The sequence below is a fragment of the Halichoerus grypus genome, chromosome 6, assembly GCF_964656455.1.
Source record: "Halichoerus grypus chromosome 6, mHalGry1.hap1.1, whole genome shotgun sequence".
NCBI lineage: Eukaryota > Metazoa > Chordata > Mammalia > Carnivora > Phocidae > Halichoerus > Halichoerus grypus.
Window position 1 is genome coordinate 170,510,530 of NC_135717.1, and position 18,641 is coordinate 170,529,170.

The window sequence follows — 18,641 nt, forward strand, 5'->3', positions numbered from 1 at the left end:
GCAAAGCCCCCAAGCCTTTGCTAAGGCTTGTGTGCCTGGTGTATTCAGCCGTGTCTCTATAGAAACAGCCACTACCTGAAGACAAAGTTACCATAACTACGGTCATCACTAATGTCAAAATACGGTGTAGCCTGTGGTTTATAAACTTCTAATTCGGCGTCGATAGTGTAAAGCTGGTGTGTGACAGTAAAAATGCATGTGGCCTCATGTAAACCTCTACAAGATTGAAACACGTTGCTCCCTCGTTAAAAAGACCAAGGCCCAAAGTCCTGCCCCAACAGAAGCCTTAGAAATTCCACATGCATTTTACTCCCCAAATTTTCCTTCATGTGTATTTATCAAAACTTTAGTTTCACATACCAGATATTAGGGTCTTTGAGAGACCCAATAAATAGCACTCTTTTTCCTTTGGCTGAGTTCTATACCAAGTGAGAAATAAAAGAGTAGGGCATTTGAGAGACTGAAGTATCATCTCTGTTACTAATAAAGCTATATTGGAGAATATGGCGTACATCTATAGGCAAGTGAACTTCCTAGCACTGAACTCAATATTCAACAGGCTTACCTAGTCCCAGGTAGTTGTGAGGGGCCTGCATTTAGGGGAACAAGAGCAGAGGAAAGTGCATGCTCCCTGGGGACAGCTGGCTCCCAAAAGGAAGAGAAAAGGGGTGAGCTCACGTACCCTGTTTCTCCTTCTGATCTCACCATTCAGAAAGGATCCTCCGGGGTGGAACCTGTACATGTGGAGAAGAGCCAGGAGGGAGACCTCGGGAGAGGTGAAGGAGGTTCCTCTTTCCAAGCACATTCAAACGGAAATGGCACAGAAATCATTGGGGTGTCTTTCTCTGTCCGCTGTCCGTATAATGCATCATTTATGAAATACAGTCTCTATTTCTGTAAAGTAGAATGAGAGCTTAAGGATATTTGTGAAGCAGTTTGCATACGACATCCTTCTAGGTAGCTTCCTGACTTTTTCCAGTGCTGCCAATTTAATTTTCATAGAAAGAGCAAGTTTATTTTTGCACAACTGTCATAAACAGATGAGGGGCAAAACCAGCTAGAGAAAGCCTGTTTCCCTTGCGGTGAGCATCTGTTTCACACTGGGAATGGGCAGTGTCAGTTCATCTGGAGTGAGTGAATGGGGCTTGATTAACAGAGCTCCCACTGTACCAATTTTACATTTCATGTCACATAAATACACAATGGTTCCCAAAAAACCTCATTAGGTGAGCACAGTAGATATTTTGATACTCCTCTCCCACCCAGCAGATGAGGAAACAGATTTCCACACCGTGTCTCCAGGCTGCTGCATTTATAAAGAGAGTCTCTGCACACACACATCCTGGGGCAAGCATCTTTTTAGCTTTTATATTTTGTAGGTATGAACCTTTTATTTTTTTTTTAAAGATTTGTATTTATTTGACAGAGACACAGTGAGAGGGAACACAAGCAGGGGGAGTGGGAGAGGGAGAAGCTTCTTTAAAATCTTTTAAAAAAATAAAATAAAATATTAGAAAGATTTTAAAACATTGATTACCTGTCATGTGATGGAGATTTGTTTTGTGTCAGTTTGAGTAATTATTCCTCAGGAATTACATATTGAATGAAAATTTGAATGTTACATACACTTTATTAGTAGTTTCCTTTTGGTACATTTTAATTCATAAAATTTTAACCCAACTTGACTCATTTTATTCTTAGAGGAAAAATTACTACTTTTTATTGTTTTGCCCTAGGACAGCCTGTTCTCATGTAAAAATAAATTAATTGATACTTAGTTCATTAAGCAAATCCTCTTAAAAAAGTGGGATCCACCATTAGCGTGTACCATAATTTCAGTTAAAAAATATGCCACAAATATTGAACATAAATGATAAACCCAGGAAACCCGGCCAGTTCCAGTAGCCTGTTGTAATATGTGGGCAGCATGACCTGCTACAGCCTAGCAGCTGGCCCACTGCTTTAAATAGGTGGGCGTCCTTTCTGACGGGTCACCGTTCGTACTGTATGAATTGCTGAAGATCTTCACTGTCACCTCTGCCAAAAATCAAGAAAAAAGAAGAAAGAAATCTAGAACTGTTTAATACCCCAATGTCTTCAACCTTTCCTAACTATCCTCCCCTAAGGTAGGGAAAATTCCCTCCTACCTCTCTCCTTCCCTTCTTACCAAAGATGTGTACACACACACACACACACACACACACACACATTACTTAAGGTCATTGCCTCCTTGGTGATCCAGTTTCAATCTAATCTTTGAAAAACTGATTTTTGCACTGAATTCCTTTTTTTTTCTCCTCTTACCTCTTTTAGGCAGTATTTGTGTGTTTCTGCAGAGTTTTGCACAGAGTCTGTTCCCATGCAAACCAATGAGGGAGAAGTGTCGGAAGAAAGCAGTTCCAAGGTCAGTGAATTACTAAAGATGCAAACACTTTGGGTAGAAATTAAAAACAGGTAGTGGGTGAGTAGAGTGGGTGTTTTGTTTTAGGTGAATTTAGAAACTAGCTTGATTTAAATTAAAACCTAACCTAAGGTTGAGAAGATTTTTTTTTTCTTCCTGATAGCCATTTTTGTTGTGCTCCATGACCAATTTAAAACCAATTTTACTGAACTCATAGAGAACTTTATGCTTCGTTTGTGCAATGGTAGCACTTTATCTTTTAATGTTTTATTGTGCAAGTTCTGTATTCTTATTTTAAGAAATTAAAATGAGTCAGAAGTGTTTAAGGTAAAAAGTAAAAAGCCTGTCCCTTATTCCTGCTGCACAGAGACATTATCAGTAATTTTTTAGACATTTTTTACTATAAATTTTTAAACGGTAATTTGTTAGGTTTGGGTTTTCAAGCTAAGGCGTGAATGAACGTTAACCATTGTCAAACCCTGTATATAGATTGTTATCTATGTGCTTGTGTATATCTCTGTATCTGGCTCCATGTCCTGACTCTCCTGGGCTTTTTCTCTGCCTGGTCATATGGGGACCCTCAGTGTCACCTTTATGTCTCTCTCCTTTCAAAGTTGTCCCTAGTCCTTCCTGGGCACTCCAAGGGTATCTCACACTGTGTCCTGGACAGTGCCCCGTCTGCTGCCCTGGACCTTCCTGAGGGGAGTCTTTTTGCTGCTGCCAGTGTTGCTCGTACTCTCTGTGGGAGGGCTTTTTTCCCCTGGTCACTAGAATGCAGTTTTGTATGACCTAATCACTTTCTCGCAGAGCATTCTACTGTTTTAGTGAAAGCCGCTATTGTAAATACTGAAGGAAGACAAGTTGACAGAGTTAGTATTAATGTAAAACTTCAGAAGCCCTTGAATCCTTTGGAGACACAGTGACTATTCCTTATATTTTTCCCAAGGACCACTTCAGGGCTTATTTAATTTCCCTGCTGTGTATGTAAAAGAGAAAATTGAATAGCACTAACACAGTTACCCATGAATCTGTCTCATTGTTCCACACTTTAGAAGTTAAATATGAAAATTATGTTCTGTAAAAAGTCTTTGATGACATATCAGGAAATCCAAAGGCGAGGATATGGACTTCGTTGGCCTGATTCCCTTAGAAAGAGACTCGTGTGATCTAATTTATTTAGTATTTATGTGCCTATGTTGTCACACTGATCTGAAAACAGAAACTATTTTGTCTGTTATATGTGGCTTTGACTCACTAAATGCAGTGATCAGTTTTCTTAGTGCCTGGTCTAGCTATTGCACAGTGGAACTGTGCATCACGAGGTAGGCTCCAGTTCTAGTGTAGATTTACTGACACATCTTGGACTATAGCTGTTTATTTATGCTCTCTCTTTTATTCTTTTAAATTGAGGTATTATTAAAAAAATAATACACCTTTATAGTCATTCAGTTAATTATATAATTCACAAACACTTACGGGACACCAGGTATGTGCTGATGGTCCCAGGTATGGCGTGCAGAGTTACATAAGGCAGGGTCTCTGCATGTTGGGAACTTATAGTCTAGTTGAGGGAGGGAACTATACCATAAGGGCAATGATAGTGGTATTAACTGTGTGGTATTAGGAGCTAGGTCAAAGCAAAGAATTCCTTCTGGATAAGCTTCATGATAGGTGACACTGGAGTTTTGTTGGAAAAATAAGGGGTTTTTGTTCATTTTTATTGGTTGGTTGGTGAGTGGGTGGGTGGAGGTGGGAAGGGCATTATAAGCAGAATGAAGCATATGTCGCATATATAAATGGTGAAGTCTAACAGGAGATGGTGAAAAGATTTGAGTGCATTTCAGATATCTTCCTGTGTATTTTTTTAAATTTTTTTTTAAAGATTTTATTTATTTATTTGATAGAGAGAGTGAGAGAGCACAAGCAGGGGGAATAGTAGAGGGAGAGGGAGAAGCAGGCTCCCCGCCAAGCAGGGAGCCCGATGCGGGGCTCGATCCCAGCACCCTGGGATCATGACCTGAGCCAAAGGCAGACGCTTAACCATCTGAGCCACCCAGGCACCCTGATATATTGCTGTGTATTAAACCACACCAAAAATTAGTGGTTTAAAACCACTATCACAATCTCTTGGGCAGAAGAATTCCAAATAATTTATGTAGATACTTCACCCTCAAGGATGTGGAGCCTAAGTCCCCATTCCTTAAGTGTGGCTTCACATAGTGGGGAAACCTGACAAACAGTATCTCAACCAGATGGTCAAGGTCTACATCGACAGGATAAGTCATGTTTATAGTACGTACCATTGATGTGATGGGCTGAAATGGTACCTTTCCTCAGTGGTCTTCTTCCCCAAAACCCATTGTCCCACTCTGATCATGAGAAAAACATCAGACAGATCCTGATAGAGGGATGTCCTACAAAATACCTGACCAAGACTACCCTCGAAACTGTCAAGAGAAAACAAGATACGTCTGAGAAACTGTCACAGCCAAAAGGAGTCTAAGGGGACATCATGACTAAATGTAATACAATATCCTAGGTGAGATCCTGGAATAGAATAAGAATGTTAGGTAAGAACTAAGAAAATCTGAATAAAGTATGGATTTTAGCTAATAATAATGTGTCAGTATTGGTTCATTAATGGTGACAAAGGTACTGAGATAAGATATTAATAATAGAGGAAAAAAAATATATATATATAAATAAAATCACCACCGCAGCTTTTGATTATCTCTCATGATCAGTGATTCACTGAGCTCTATAGGGCAGTTCTGCTCCAGAGTGGTATTGGGGGGCTGCAGTCATCTGGAGGCCCAACTGGCCAGAAACATCCAAAATGGCTCACTTACGTGGCTGGCAGCTGGCAGCTCAGCTTGAGGCTGTTGACCTGAGCATCAAGGATCTCCTCCATATGACCTGTGTACATGGCTTGGAACGTTTCTCACAGCATGGCGACTGGGATCCAAGAGGGAGTACTGCAAGCATGCAGAAGCTGCAGCCTTAGAAGTCAAACAGCTTTCCTTTCCCCATCTTCTGGTGAATTAAAGCCAGTCCCAGGGCTACCCCAGATTCAAGGGGAGGAGAAACAGATTCCACCTCTCAGAGGGAGGACAAGGAGAAAATTTGAGCTCATCTTTAATAGTGATTAGAGTGTTGGGTTCCAGCTGAAGAGGAGGGAATGACGGAGACCATTATCTAAGATTATCTTAGGCTAAGGAGTTTCAAGAACAGGCAATAGGTTTCTAAAGCATGGAGGTGAGATGTGCATTTTACTTTATGATTTACTCTCATAACAACTAGTGTTAATGTAGAAGACACACTAGAATATGTGCATCTCGACACTCAAATTCTCTGTAAAGAAGGAGAATCTGATTGGCCCAACCCAGCCTGTGGCCTGATTTCCATTAGGTCTTGAGTTCTCCGAGTCAGGTGGCAGGGACCACAGACAAGGAAGTAGATCCCATGAAAGGACATACGAAACAGGAGGCAACAGCCAAGACTCCTGGGACAGTCTCCAGTCAATGCTGATCTTGCGCTATATTTCTTACCAAGGATGGATCAGAATTTTTAATTTCAACTGCACAGCTATTTCTCACTTTACATTTAGTATAATTTAGGTTGATACTCTAAACGAGTTGGTGTTGGTTTACTAGTTGTAGAGATTCTGCAGCTATAGGCTTGGAATGTTTATTTTTTAAGTGAAATCTGGCAAGCATAGTAAAAATTATAAAACTGAGCAGTTGAGTATTTGTGATCTCATTCTCTGTACTTCTTTGTATAGTTAAGCATTTTATAATAAAACAATAAAAACAAATAAGCTCTGGAGTTTAAGAATTATAGCTATGGATTTAAGTGCCCATGTGTCTTTATTAATTACCATAAATAAAAAACACTTAATGAATCAGGAAGCAAACATTTTAGCTATAATGTTCTCTTTACTGTTATCAAAGTAATAAATGAATAAATGTAGTCTTTGTCTACAAAGAATAAAGTGATCTATTGATTGGCTTTATATCAAAGAGTTAAATGAGACAATTTAGACTAAGTCTTTTGCTCCTTTTTTTTTTTTAGAAAGAGAGTGAGTGGGGTGGGGCAGTGGAGGGGGAGGGAGAAAGAGAATCTTAAGCAGGCTTCAAGCCCATCGTGGACCCTAATGTGGGGCTTGATCTCACTACTCTGAGATCATGACCTGAGCTGAAATCAAGAGTCAGATGATTAACTGACTGAGCCACCCAGGCGTCCCAAGTCTTTTGCTTCTTTAAGTTTAGGATATCTCTATCTGAGACTGAATCTGATTTAGCAAATTATAACAAGATTTTATGGCTTTTGGTATTTTAAGAGCAGACTGGGAAAGAAACTATGCAGGATAGGTATTTTTCCCATTTGTTTTCATAGCTGGCAAACAACATAAATTGCATTGGATTCCAAGTCTTACTCCAAAGTCCATGCTAAGTTCAGTCCTCCATCCTGAAGAAGTTATATGAAGAGTAATCAATTCTGTTTACTTATATCAGAGAAACTCCTTAGAAAGGTCGCCTGGTGTAGAAGAATGCATACAAGGAGAGTGGGTGCTTTGTGCATATGAATAATGCTGCTGTGAACATTCCTTATAAGGTTTTGTGCCTTCATTTCTCTTGGGTGAATAACCAGGAGTGGAATTGCCAGGTCATATGGTAACTTTGTGTTTCATTTTTTTTTTTTTTTAAAGATTTTATTTATTTATTTATTTATTTATTTATTTATTTATTTATTAAAGATTTCATTTATTCATTTGACAGAGAGAGACACAGCGAGAGAGGGAACACAAGCAGGGGGAGTGGGAGAGGGAGAGAGAGAAGCAGGCTTCCCACGGAGCAGGGAGCCCGACGCGGGGCTCGATCCCAGAACCCTGGGATCATGACCTGAGCTGAAGGCAGACGCCCAACGACTGAGCCACCCAGGCGCCCCTAAAGATTTTATTTATTTATTTGACAGAGAGATAGCGAGAGCAGGAACACAAGCAGGGGGAGTGGGAGAGGGAGAAGCAGGCTTCCCGCCAAGCAGGGAGCCCGATGCGGGACTCGATCCCAGGACGCTGGGATCATGACCTGAGCCGAAGGCAGACGCTTAACGACTGAGCCACCCAGGCGCCCTGTGTTTCATTTTTTGAAGAACTGCCAAACTGTTTTCCAAATGGGTATACCATTTTATATTCCCACCAGAAGTGTATAAGGGTTCTAATTTGTCCATATCCTCACCAATTTGTTATTGTATGTATTTTTTATTCTAGTGAATATGAAATACTATCTCATTGTGGTTTTGATTTATACCTGGCATGCTTTTTTAAATGTAAGTGAAAAAAATAATAGTAAAGTAAGAATAAGATGAAGGTGACCAGGCCCGCCCTGGACTTTCTGAAACAGGATCTCAAGAGTCGGGAACCTGGGATCTCTGTATTTTCCAAGTGCCCCAGGTGATCCCTAAACCAGTAGTGCACAGACCACAGCTGAACTAAGGGCACTCAGAGGAGGCAGAACCAGTGAATTCTTAAAGTTGTCTCTGAAAGGTAAGACATACACAAACTTCAGAGTAGGGTTGCATCTGGGGAGGGAGGAAAAAGATTGAGTTTGGAAAGGGCTGGCTACACAGGGGCCCTCAACTCTTCACTGTATCTGTATTTTTATTTCTTTAAAAAAAGAAGGAAGACGAACCATGAGAGACTATGGACTCTGAGGAACAAACTGAGGGTTCTAGAGGGGAGGGGGGTGGGGGGATGGGTTAGCCTGGTGATGGGTATTAAAGAGGGCACGTTCTGCATGGAGCACTGGGTGTTATATGCAAACAATGAATCATGGAACACTACATCAAAAACTAATGATGTAATGTATGGTGATTAACATAACATAATAATAAAAATAATAAAAAAATTTTAAAAAGGGAGAAATCTGAAGCAAATATGATAAAGCAAATACGTTAAATCTGAGTGGTGGTTACATGGGTGTGTTTGTTATTTTATTCTCTGTACTTTTTTCTGTATCTTAAAAAATTTCCCTAATTTATAAAAATAGAAAATTCTGTTTTCTCTCCAGCCCCAGCCATCACATTTGTATTCCATCTAGCAAAAAAAGAGAATTTGTCACTTACCTTGAAAGACTTCATGAAAGTTGCACATTCAACTGTGCTTTTATATTTCTTTGACCAGAATTTAATGACATGGCCACAATAAACTTCAAATGATGTTAGCATATGTGTTAGCTAAAATTTATAGGTTCTGTTGCTAAGGGGGAAGTGCTTCTATGTCTCAAAGTCAACCACATTATCCAGTATGCTGCTATTATACCAGTCTTGCCCATCCTGAAGTTGTACAATTGATTCTTTTAAACCTAGAATTTTTAAAAGGGTTTTTCAAAAGACTAATGTAATTCAATGAGGGAAAAAAGGGTCTTTCTTTTTTTTTAAAGATTTTATTTATTTGAGATAGAGTGAGAGAGAGCACAAGCAGGGTAGAGGCAGAGGCAGAGGGAGAAGCAGACTCCCCACTGAGCAGGGAGCCTGATGTGGGACTCGATCCCAGGACCCTGGGACCATGACCTGAGCCGAAGGCAGACACTTAACCGACTGAGCCACCCAGGAGCCCCATGGAAAGGAAAATCTTTCAATAAATGGTGCTGGAGCAACCAGGTAATCATATGGAAATACATGAGCCATGATTGCTATGCCACACACCATACATGAAACCTAATTTGAGATGGATCAAAGACCTAAATGTGAGGGCTAAAACTGTAAGGCTTTTGGAAAACAACATAAAAGCTGTCTCCATGAAAAAAAGAGAGAAAGAGAGAGAGATGTCTCTCTGACCTTAGGAGGATTGCAAAAAGCATGAACCATAAAAAAGAACAGTTGCTCAATTGAATTTCATTTAAAAAATTTAAACATCTGCCAATATGCTGACAGCATTAAGAATGTGGAAAAGCTACTTGCAATAATACATTTATCTAATAAAGATCTCATATCTAGAATATATATAGAATTTCTAAAAATCAGAAAGATCAAACAACTAAAAAATGTACAAAAGACATAAATAGTTATTTCACAAAATAAGGTACACAAATGGCCATAAAAATAGGTTTTCAACATTATTCATAAGGGAAATGCAAATTAAAACTAATGTGATATTGGGGTGCCTGGGTGGCACAGTTGGTTAAGCATCCAACTCTTGGTTTCCGCTCAGGTCATGATTTCAGGGTCGTGAGATCAAGCCCAATGTGGCTATTTCTATGACTTTGACCACTCCAGGTCAAATTTTTGTGACTGGCTTATTTCACTAAGCATCTCTCATGAAGTAGGTACAACAATTCTAAACAAAATTTGAGCATATGATAATACATGACCAGGTGGGATTTTTCCCAGGAATGCAGGGTTGGTTGAGCATTCAGAAATTAATCAGTATGTAATTCATCACGTTAACAAATTAAAAAAGAAAAACCATATGATCAACTCAACAGATGCAGACAAAGCATTTGACAAATGCCACATCCATTCCTGATAAAAACTGTCAGGAAACTAGGAATAGAAAGGAACTATTTGACCTGATAAAGGGCTTTTATGAAGATCCTACAGTTAAACTTAATGGTGAAAGACTGAATGATTTACTTCTAAGATGAAGAACAACAAGATGTCTGCTGTTCCCCCCCCTTCTATTCAGCATTGTACATACGCTGAAAACCACAAAACATTGCCAAGAGAAAATAAAGTCAACCTAAATAAATGGAGAAATATACCTGTTTATGGGTCAGAAGATTCAATATTGTTTAGATGTTGCTTCTCCCCAAATTGATCTATAGAGTCAGTTCAATCCCTATCAAAATCTTAGCAGACTTTTTTTGTAGATGTGAAAAAGCTGACTTACAAATCCATATGGAAATGCACAGGACATAGAACAGCTGTATTAGTTTGCTGGGGCTGCTCTAACAAAATACCACAAACTGAGTGGCTTAAACAACAGAAATGTATTGTCTCACAGTTCTGGAGACCAGAAGTCCAAGATGAGGGTGTTGGCAGGGCCTTGTTCCATGTGAAGGGACCAGGGGAGGGTCTTTTCCAGGCCTCTCTCCTAGCTTCTGGCTTCTAGCTTCTTGCCTTACTGCAGCACAACCCAGTCTTCCTATGGCATTCTTCCTGCATGCATTTCTGTCTTTGTGTCCAAATTTCCCCCTTTTTATAAAAGGACACCAGTCATATTGGATTAGAGCCTGCTCTAATAACTTTATGATTACCTCTGTATCGACCCCATCTTAAATAAGGTCACATTCTGAAGTATTGGAGGTTAAGACTCCAACATCTTTTTTGGGCAGCTGGGGGGACACTATTCAACTTATAACAATGATCAAAACAGCTTTTGAGTAGAACAGAGTTGGAGTGCCAATACTACATGATCTCAGAACTTTTTATAAAGCTACAATAATCAAGACCCTGTGGTATTGGGAAAAAGACAAATTAGGCCAGTGGAATAGAAGAGAGATTCTGACATAGACCCACACATATATGGACAAATGATATTTGAAAAAGGCAATTTTGTGGAGGCAATTCAGCGGAGAAAGGATATTTTTTCAACAAATGGTGTTAGAGCAATTGGATATCCATATGCAAAAAAAAAGAACATAAGAACATAGATCTAGATCTCATAGCATGTATAAAAATTAACTGGGCGCCTGGGTGGCTCAGTTGTTAAGCGGCTGCCTTCGGCTCAGGTCATGATCCCAGGTTTCTGGGATCGAGCCCCACATCGGGCTCCCTGCTCAGCGGGAAGCCTGCTTCTCCCTCTCCCACTCCCCCTGCTTGTGTTCCCTCTCTCACTGTGTCTCTCTCTGTCAAATAAATAAATAATATCTTTTTAAAAAAATTAACTGAAAATGGACCTTAGATCTAAATGTAAAACATAGAACTATAATGCTCCTAGTAGAAGATGTAAGAGAAAACCTGTGGCTAGGCAAAGATTTCTTAGATACCACAGCAAAAGCACAACCATTAAATTTTAAAAATTGATAAATTGTCTGGGGCTCCTGACTGGCTCAGTCATACAGTGTGTGACTCTTGATCTCAGGGTTGTAGGTTTGAGCCCCACATTGGGTGTAGAGATAACTTAAAAATAAAATATTTGGGGGGTCCCTGGGTGGCCTAGTCAGTTAAGCATCCAACTCTTGGTTGGCTCAGGTCGTACTTTCAGGATCATGGGATCCAGCCCCATGTCGGGCTCCACACTCAGCATGGGGTCTGCTGAAGTTTCTCTCTCTCTCCCCCCTTCTCCTCCGTGCTCTCTCTCTCTCTCTCAAATAAATAAATCTTAAAAAATAAAATCTTTTTAAAATAAATAAATCAAAATTGATAAATTGTACTACATCAAAATTAAGAACTTCTGCTCTTTGAAAGATGCTGTTAATGAGAATGAAAAGATAGCCACAGACTGGGAGAAAATACATGAAAAGCACCTACCTGAAAAAGGACTTGTATCTAGAATCTATTAAAAATTCTCAAAGCTCTATAATAGGAAAAAAAAAACAAACAATTTAAAAAATGAGCAAAGAATTGGAAGACATTTATCCAAAGAAGATATTCAAATGGCCAGTAAGCCCATGAAGAAATGCTCAACATCATTACTCATTAGGGAACTACAAACCAAAACCACGGTGACATACCACTTCACACCTGCTGGGATGGCTGCTATCAAAAGGACAGACAGTAACAAGTGTGGGTGAGGATGTGGAAAAATTTGAACCCTTGGACACTGCTAGTGGAAATGGAAAATGGTGCAGCTGCTTTGAGCAAAAGTTTGGTAGTCCTTCCTTCAAAAAGTTGAACATAGAGTTATCACATGACCCAGCAGTTCCACTCCTGGGTATTCACCCAAGGGAAATGAAAGCATGTGTCCACACAGAAATTTGTACACAAGTGTTTATAACAGCATTATTCATAATAGCAAAAAAGTGGAAATAATCCAAATGTCCCTCAGCTGATGCTTTAGATAAACAAAATGGTATATCCATATAACTGGATAGTATTCAGCAATAAAAGAGAATGAAGTACTGATATATGCTACAACAAGGATGAAACTTGAAAACATTATGCTCAGGGAAAGCAGACAGACACAAAACAGCACATATTGTATGACTTCATTTATACATGAAATGTTCAGAATAGGCAAATCTGTAGAGACAGAAGTAGATTAGCCATTACCTGGTGCTGGAAAGGAGGGTGAAGGGAGGACAAAATGGGGAGCGACTGGCAATAAGTACAAATTTTCTTTTTGAGATGATAGAAATGTTCTAAAATTGGATTGTGGTGATAATTGCACAATTCTGTAAATATATTAGAAGCCATTGAATTGTATACTTTCAACAGGTGAGCCTTATGGTATGTAAATTATATCTCAGTAAAGATACTTAGGGGTGCCTGGCTGACTCGGTAGAGCATGCAACTCTTGATCTTGGGGTTATGAGTTGAAGCCCCACATTGGGCATAGAGCTTACTCAAAAAAAAAAAAAAGAGAGAGAAATAAAGCTGCTTAAAAGAATGGTCAAAAATTTGAACAGCACTTTACCAGAGAATGGATGGCAAAAAGCTCATGAAAAGATGTTCAATGTCAATGTAATTAAAGTCACAATTAGAATGGGTAAAGTTAAAAAGACTTATCATACCAAGTGTTGGTGAGATACGAAGAACTGGAACTCTCATACACTGCTGGTGGGGAGATAAAATGCTGCAGCCACTTTGGAAAACAGAGACTTTTTCTTAAAAAGTTAAACATATAGGGACGCCTGGGTGGTTCAGTTGTTAAGCGGCTGCCTTCGCCTCAGGTCATGATCCCAGGGTCCTGGGATCGAGCCCTGCATTGGGCTCCCTGCTCAGTGGGAAGCCTGCTTCTCCCTCTCCCACTCCCCCTGCTTGTGTTCCCTCTCTCGCTGTCTCTCTCTCTCTGTCAAATAAATAAACAAAATCTTTAAAAAAAAAAAAGTTAAACATATAGCTACCGTATGATCCAACTATTCCACTGTTAGAGGCTGAATTTTCCCCGTCCAGCCCTTGCCCCCAAATTCCTTTGTTGGAAGTCTTAACCCCCATTACCTCAGAATGTGACCTTGTTTGGAGTTAGGGTCTTTGCAGAGGTAATCAAATTAAAATAAGTCATTAGGGTGGGCCATAATACAGTGTGACTAGTGTCTTTTTTTTTAAGATTTTATTTCTTTATTTGAGAGAGAGAGAGAGAGAGAGCACAAGCAGGGGGAGGGGCAGAGGGAGAGGGAGAAGCAGACTCCCAGCTGAGCAGGGAGCCTGACGTGGGGTTCAATCCCAGGACCCTGAGATCATGACTTGAGCCCAAGGCAGACACTTAACCAACTAAGCCACCCAGGTGCCCCAACTAGTGTCTTTTTTAAAGGGGGAAATTTAGGGGCACCTGGGTGGCTCAGTCAGTTAGGCGCCTGCCTTGGGCTCGGGTCATGATCTCAGGCTCCTGAAATCAAGCCCTGCTTTGGGCTCCTTGCTCAGCTGTGAGTCTGCTTTTCCCTCTCCCTCTTCCCCTACCCCCCACTTCTGATTTCTCTCTCTCTCTCAAATAAATGGAAAAATCTTTAAAAAAATAAAAAGGGGAAATTTACACATAGAGACACAAACAGAAGGAGAATGCCATGTGAACATGAAGGCTGCCGTCTGCAAGCCAAGGGGAGAGGCCTGGAACAAATCCTTCCCTCACAGCCCTCTGAAGGAACCAGTGCACTTCTTCATGTCCCACTTCTAGCTTCCAGGTCTGTGTGAGACAATAAATTGCTGTTACCGAAAGCACACGAGCTGTGGTACTTTGTTGTGGCATCCCTAGCAAACTGATACACACTGCTAAGTACTAAGTATTTACCCAAAGAAAAAGAAAGCATACATCCTTACAAAAACTTCCAAATGAATGTTTATACAGCTTTTTGTTATAGCCCAAATCTGGAAACAACACAGCCACCCATCAACAGATGACTGGAAAACAAATTGTGGTAGATTCTATGCAATGGGATAGTACTCAGCTGTAAAAGGGAAATGAACTACTGATACATGAAACTATGGATGAATTTCAAAGTAATTATAAGCTAATCAAAAGGAGCTAGACTAAAAAAAGAGTATGTCCTGTGTGATTCCATGTATATATACTCTAGAAAATGCAAAGTAATCTATAACGACAGAAACCACATTAGTGGTTGCCCAGGGAGGGAGAGCAGGAGGGGACAATTGCTCATTTTTTAAATTTAAGGAAGTGCATAATGAAACTTTTAGGAGTAGCAAAAATGTTCATTTTCTTGATTGTGATGACAGTTTCATGGGTATATACATATGTTGAAATTTATCAAATAGAATAAATATATGCAATTTTATATATGTCAGTTATACCTCATAAAACTGTTAAATTTTCAAATAATTATTTTTATTTATTTATTTTTAAAGATTTTATTTATTTGAGAGAGAGACATAGCAAGAGAGAGCACAAGTGGGAGGCAGAGGGAGAGGGGAAAGCAGACTCCCCACTGAGCAGGAGCCCAATGGCAGGGCTCAATCCCAGGACCCTGGGATCATGACCTGAGCCAAAGGCAGACGCTTAACTGACTGAGCCACCCAGGCGCCCTTCAAATAATTTTTTAAAGAAGGAGGCAACCAGCAAATATTTATTGGTGGCATTAAATAGAGCAGTTTTTTTGTTTGTTTGTTTTTAGAGAAAGAGGGAGAGAGGTGGGAGAGGGGCAGAGGGAGAAAGAGAATCCTAAGCAGGCTCCACACCCAGCATGGAACCTGACATGGGGCTCCATCTCACGACCCTGAGATCATGACCTGAGCCAAAATCAAGAGTCAGACACTTAACGGACGGAGCCACCAAGGCACCCCAAATAGAGCAGTTTTGATAGAGGGGGAAAAAGAAGAGACAAAAGAGTTTTAAGAGTAGATCTGGGGCGCCTGGGTGGCTCAGATGGTTAAGCGTCTGCCTTCAGCTCAGGTCATGATCCCAGGGTCCTGGGATCGAGTCCCACATCGGGCTCCCTGCTCAGCGGGAGCCTGCTTCTCCCTCTCCCTCTCTCTCTCTGTCTCTTATGAATAAATGAATAAAATCTTAAAAAAAAAAAAAAGTAGATCTGGACATGGTGAATTAAACCTAGTTATTAGTCTCCACTCCCTTCTAAAACTCCACTGAAGGGCGCCTGGGTGGCTCAGTTGGTTAAGCAACTGCCTTCGGCTCAGGTCATGATCCTGGAGTCCCGGGATCGAGTCCCGCATCGGGCTCCCTGCTCGGCAGGGAGTCTGCTTCTCCCTCTGACCCTCCTCCCTCTCATGCTCTCTGTCTCTCATTCTCTCTCTCTCAAATAAATAAATAAAATCTTTAAAAAAATAAAAAATAAAAAAAATAAAACTCCACTGAAATTAGTTTAGCAAGCATAAATGATTTCAGCAAGCGTAAATCCACCAGAAAAATAAAGTGAATGGAAGAGGAGATGAAACAGATAAGAAATGCCAACAAAATCTTGGAAGCCAGAAAGATTTTGGAGTGACACTGACAACAGCGGTATTGGCTGAAGAATTTACAAGGAGCAAAGCCCAGGTATCCTGCCTTGCACATCCACGGATGGATAGCTGTCCCTCTCGTACCATGCAAGGCTCAAGGTGGAGGGAAGGTATCTAACTCAAAGCAGAAAGATTCAGTCTAAGTCAATGATGTGAGACTGTGCCAGCTCTCTTCCCAAATTCAGTCCCAGAACACTGGAAGCCAGACTTATATCAGTCGGGCTGAGAATTAAAGGGTACCTCTCTGGGTAATTGAACAGCCCAAGGGGGTAAAAAAGGAATATATAGAAGCAGACACCTGAGAGTTCTCCCAGTGAAATGGCCAGGTCCCCTCCTGATATCCAGGAAGCCAACCACAGGGCAAGCAACCTTCCCTCCCTTCGCCACATACAAAAAGCACTCCCAAGTTCTTTCCAGCTTACCTCTTAAATATCAGTCGATAACCAAAGATGACCAGACATCTGATAAAAACCTATGACTGGAGGATAGTGACCAAAACAAATATAAAAGAGGAACTTGGAGGTAACACGGTAATATAGGGAGCAGACGGCCGTCTGCAAGCCAAGGGGAGAGGCCTGGAACAAATCCTTCCCTCACAGCCCTCTGAAGGAACCAGTGCCCTTCTTCACGTCCCACTTCTAGCGTCCAGGTCTGTGTGAGACAATAAATTGCTGTTACCGAAAGCACACGCGCTGTGGTACTTTGTCGTGGCATCCCTAGCAAACTGATACACACTGCTAAGTACTAAGTATTTACCCAAAGAAAAAGATCTATAATATTTTTCAGAGATAAAAGATGGTATTATAATCATGGAATAAGAACAGGACTATTAAAAAAGAGTATTCAGAGAACAAGAAAGAGCTTTCAAAAATTAAGTTACAATAACAGAAATTCTTTTAAAAGTTAGAATATTGGAAGGTAAAGTTGAGAGAATCTCCAGAAAGTAAAAGAAAAAGAGAGGTACGAGTGGAGAGAAAAGAAGAAAATTTATGGATCAATGCCAAAAATTCAACACTGAATAAGGAATTCCTGGAGGGGATAAAATTATCAAAATAAGTAGAGAAACTGTCCTAAACCTGAAGAGCCTGAGTTTCTAGATTGCAAGTGCCTACCCAGAAGCTCAATTAAAAAAAAAAAAAAATACTTAGTGGGTTTGCATTTGTGGAACACAGAGGAGAAATAAAAGACCCTAAAAGTTTCTGGAGAAGAAACAGGTTATATCCAAAACATTAGGATTTAGAATACTGTGAAATTTCTATATTGCAACTCTGGGAACTAGAAGATACTGCAGCATCACTTCAAAATTGTGGAGGGAAAAAGGTTTGCTAACTTGAACTTCTGATTCGATTATGTATGTGGTTATGTATGTGGGTAAAAAAAAAAAAATGTCAGTTATATATATGGATAAAGTAAGGACATTTTAGTCATTCAAGATCTCAAAAAATTTACTTCCCATATACCTTTTATCAGGAAATCACTGGAATATATGCTCCACCTAAACCAGGGAGTAAACCATAAAAGAGGAAGACAAAGGATATGGGGAACAGATGCTCCAAGGTAGGAGAGACAGCCAGGAATTTCAGAGATGAAGGGGAAAAGACATCCCTGGCAAAGTGTCAGCTCTTGAGTGGCCTAGAGAGCAAACAATCTAGACTGGAACAGGAGAAAACCCCTGAGGAATGTCTCCAAGACTGTAATGAAGTTGATAGATTACATGAAGTGTTTGAATTTATTAGGAGGAGATTTACAGCTCTCTTGGAGAGTTTGAGGATGAATTAGTGAAAAATACATAATAAATACTAACCCCTCCCCCCAAATTGAAAGAAAGTATAAGAAGAGAAAGTAATTGTTAGTTCCAGGGAAAACAAAAAATTGTACAAGAAAAGCAAATTTAATTATACTATTCCATATGATTCAGCTGTATCTATTATTCACTTAGTAACAGCACTATTAGCGCTGAATATTGATTTGAACAAATATGGTGACTTAAATTGGGAGAATGGGGAAGGAGAGGTCCAAGGGGGGGGCAGCAGAGGAGAGTGCTATTTTTTGTTTATAAGCCTGGTGGTATTATTTGAGTTTTAAAATCATATAGGGGTGCCTGGGTGGCTCTGTCGGTTGTCTGCCTTCTGCTCAGGTCATGATCTCAGGGTCCTGGGATCAAGCCCTGAGTTGGCCTCCTTGCTCAGTGGGGAGTCTACTTCTCTCTCTCTCTGCCCCTCCCCCCTGCCCCCCCTCAAATAAATAAAATCTTTAAAAAAATAAAATCATATTATCTGTTACTTAAGTAACAATCAATCAACCAATGTTTTACCAGATCAGTGATGAGAACATGGAAGTAATGGAGTATAGTTTATTCTCTTAATAATTTGGATAGTGAAAGGGAGGGTAAAAACAGGAGGATATTTGGAGGGTATCACAAGGCCAACAATAATTTTTCAGAATAGAAGAGATTATAAAGTATTTGTCAGTTGAGGGGATGGATTTACTGGAAAGGAAGAAAGATTTCCTTAGACAGTAAGGTCCCAGAGGAGGTGGTATGGTGTAGGTCATGCATTTAGAATACAAGTGGTGAGGGGAGCCTGGCAGAGCAGTAGAGTGGGGGAAAATGGGTGAAGATGCAGATTCATCTGCATAATCCAGACAAGAAGAAACCAAGGGGATTGTGTGAGAT

The 18,641-nt window shown here is 40.2% G+C and overlaps 1 protein-coding gene across 7 annotated transcripts in view; it reads left to right on the forward strand.

The window, feature by feature from the left end:
* Positions 1 to 18,641, forward strand: part of TNRC6B (trinucleotide repeat containing adaptor 6B) — a 239,739-nt gene that overhangs the window by 67,338 nt on the left and 153,760 nt on the right. For 6 of the 7 annotated variants that reach the window (XM_078076651.1, XM_078076652.1, XM_078076653.1 and 3 more), the window contains exon 3: positions 2,314 to 2,404. The exons of the other annotated variant lie outside the window; for it this stretch is intronic. In XM_078076651.1, the coding sequence (XP_077932777.1) occupies positions 2,314 to 2,404 (91 nt within the window). The remainder of the gene's footprint in view (positions 1 to 2,313; positions 2,405 to 18,641) is intronic. 7 annotated transcript variants of the gene reach the window in all.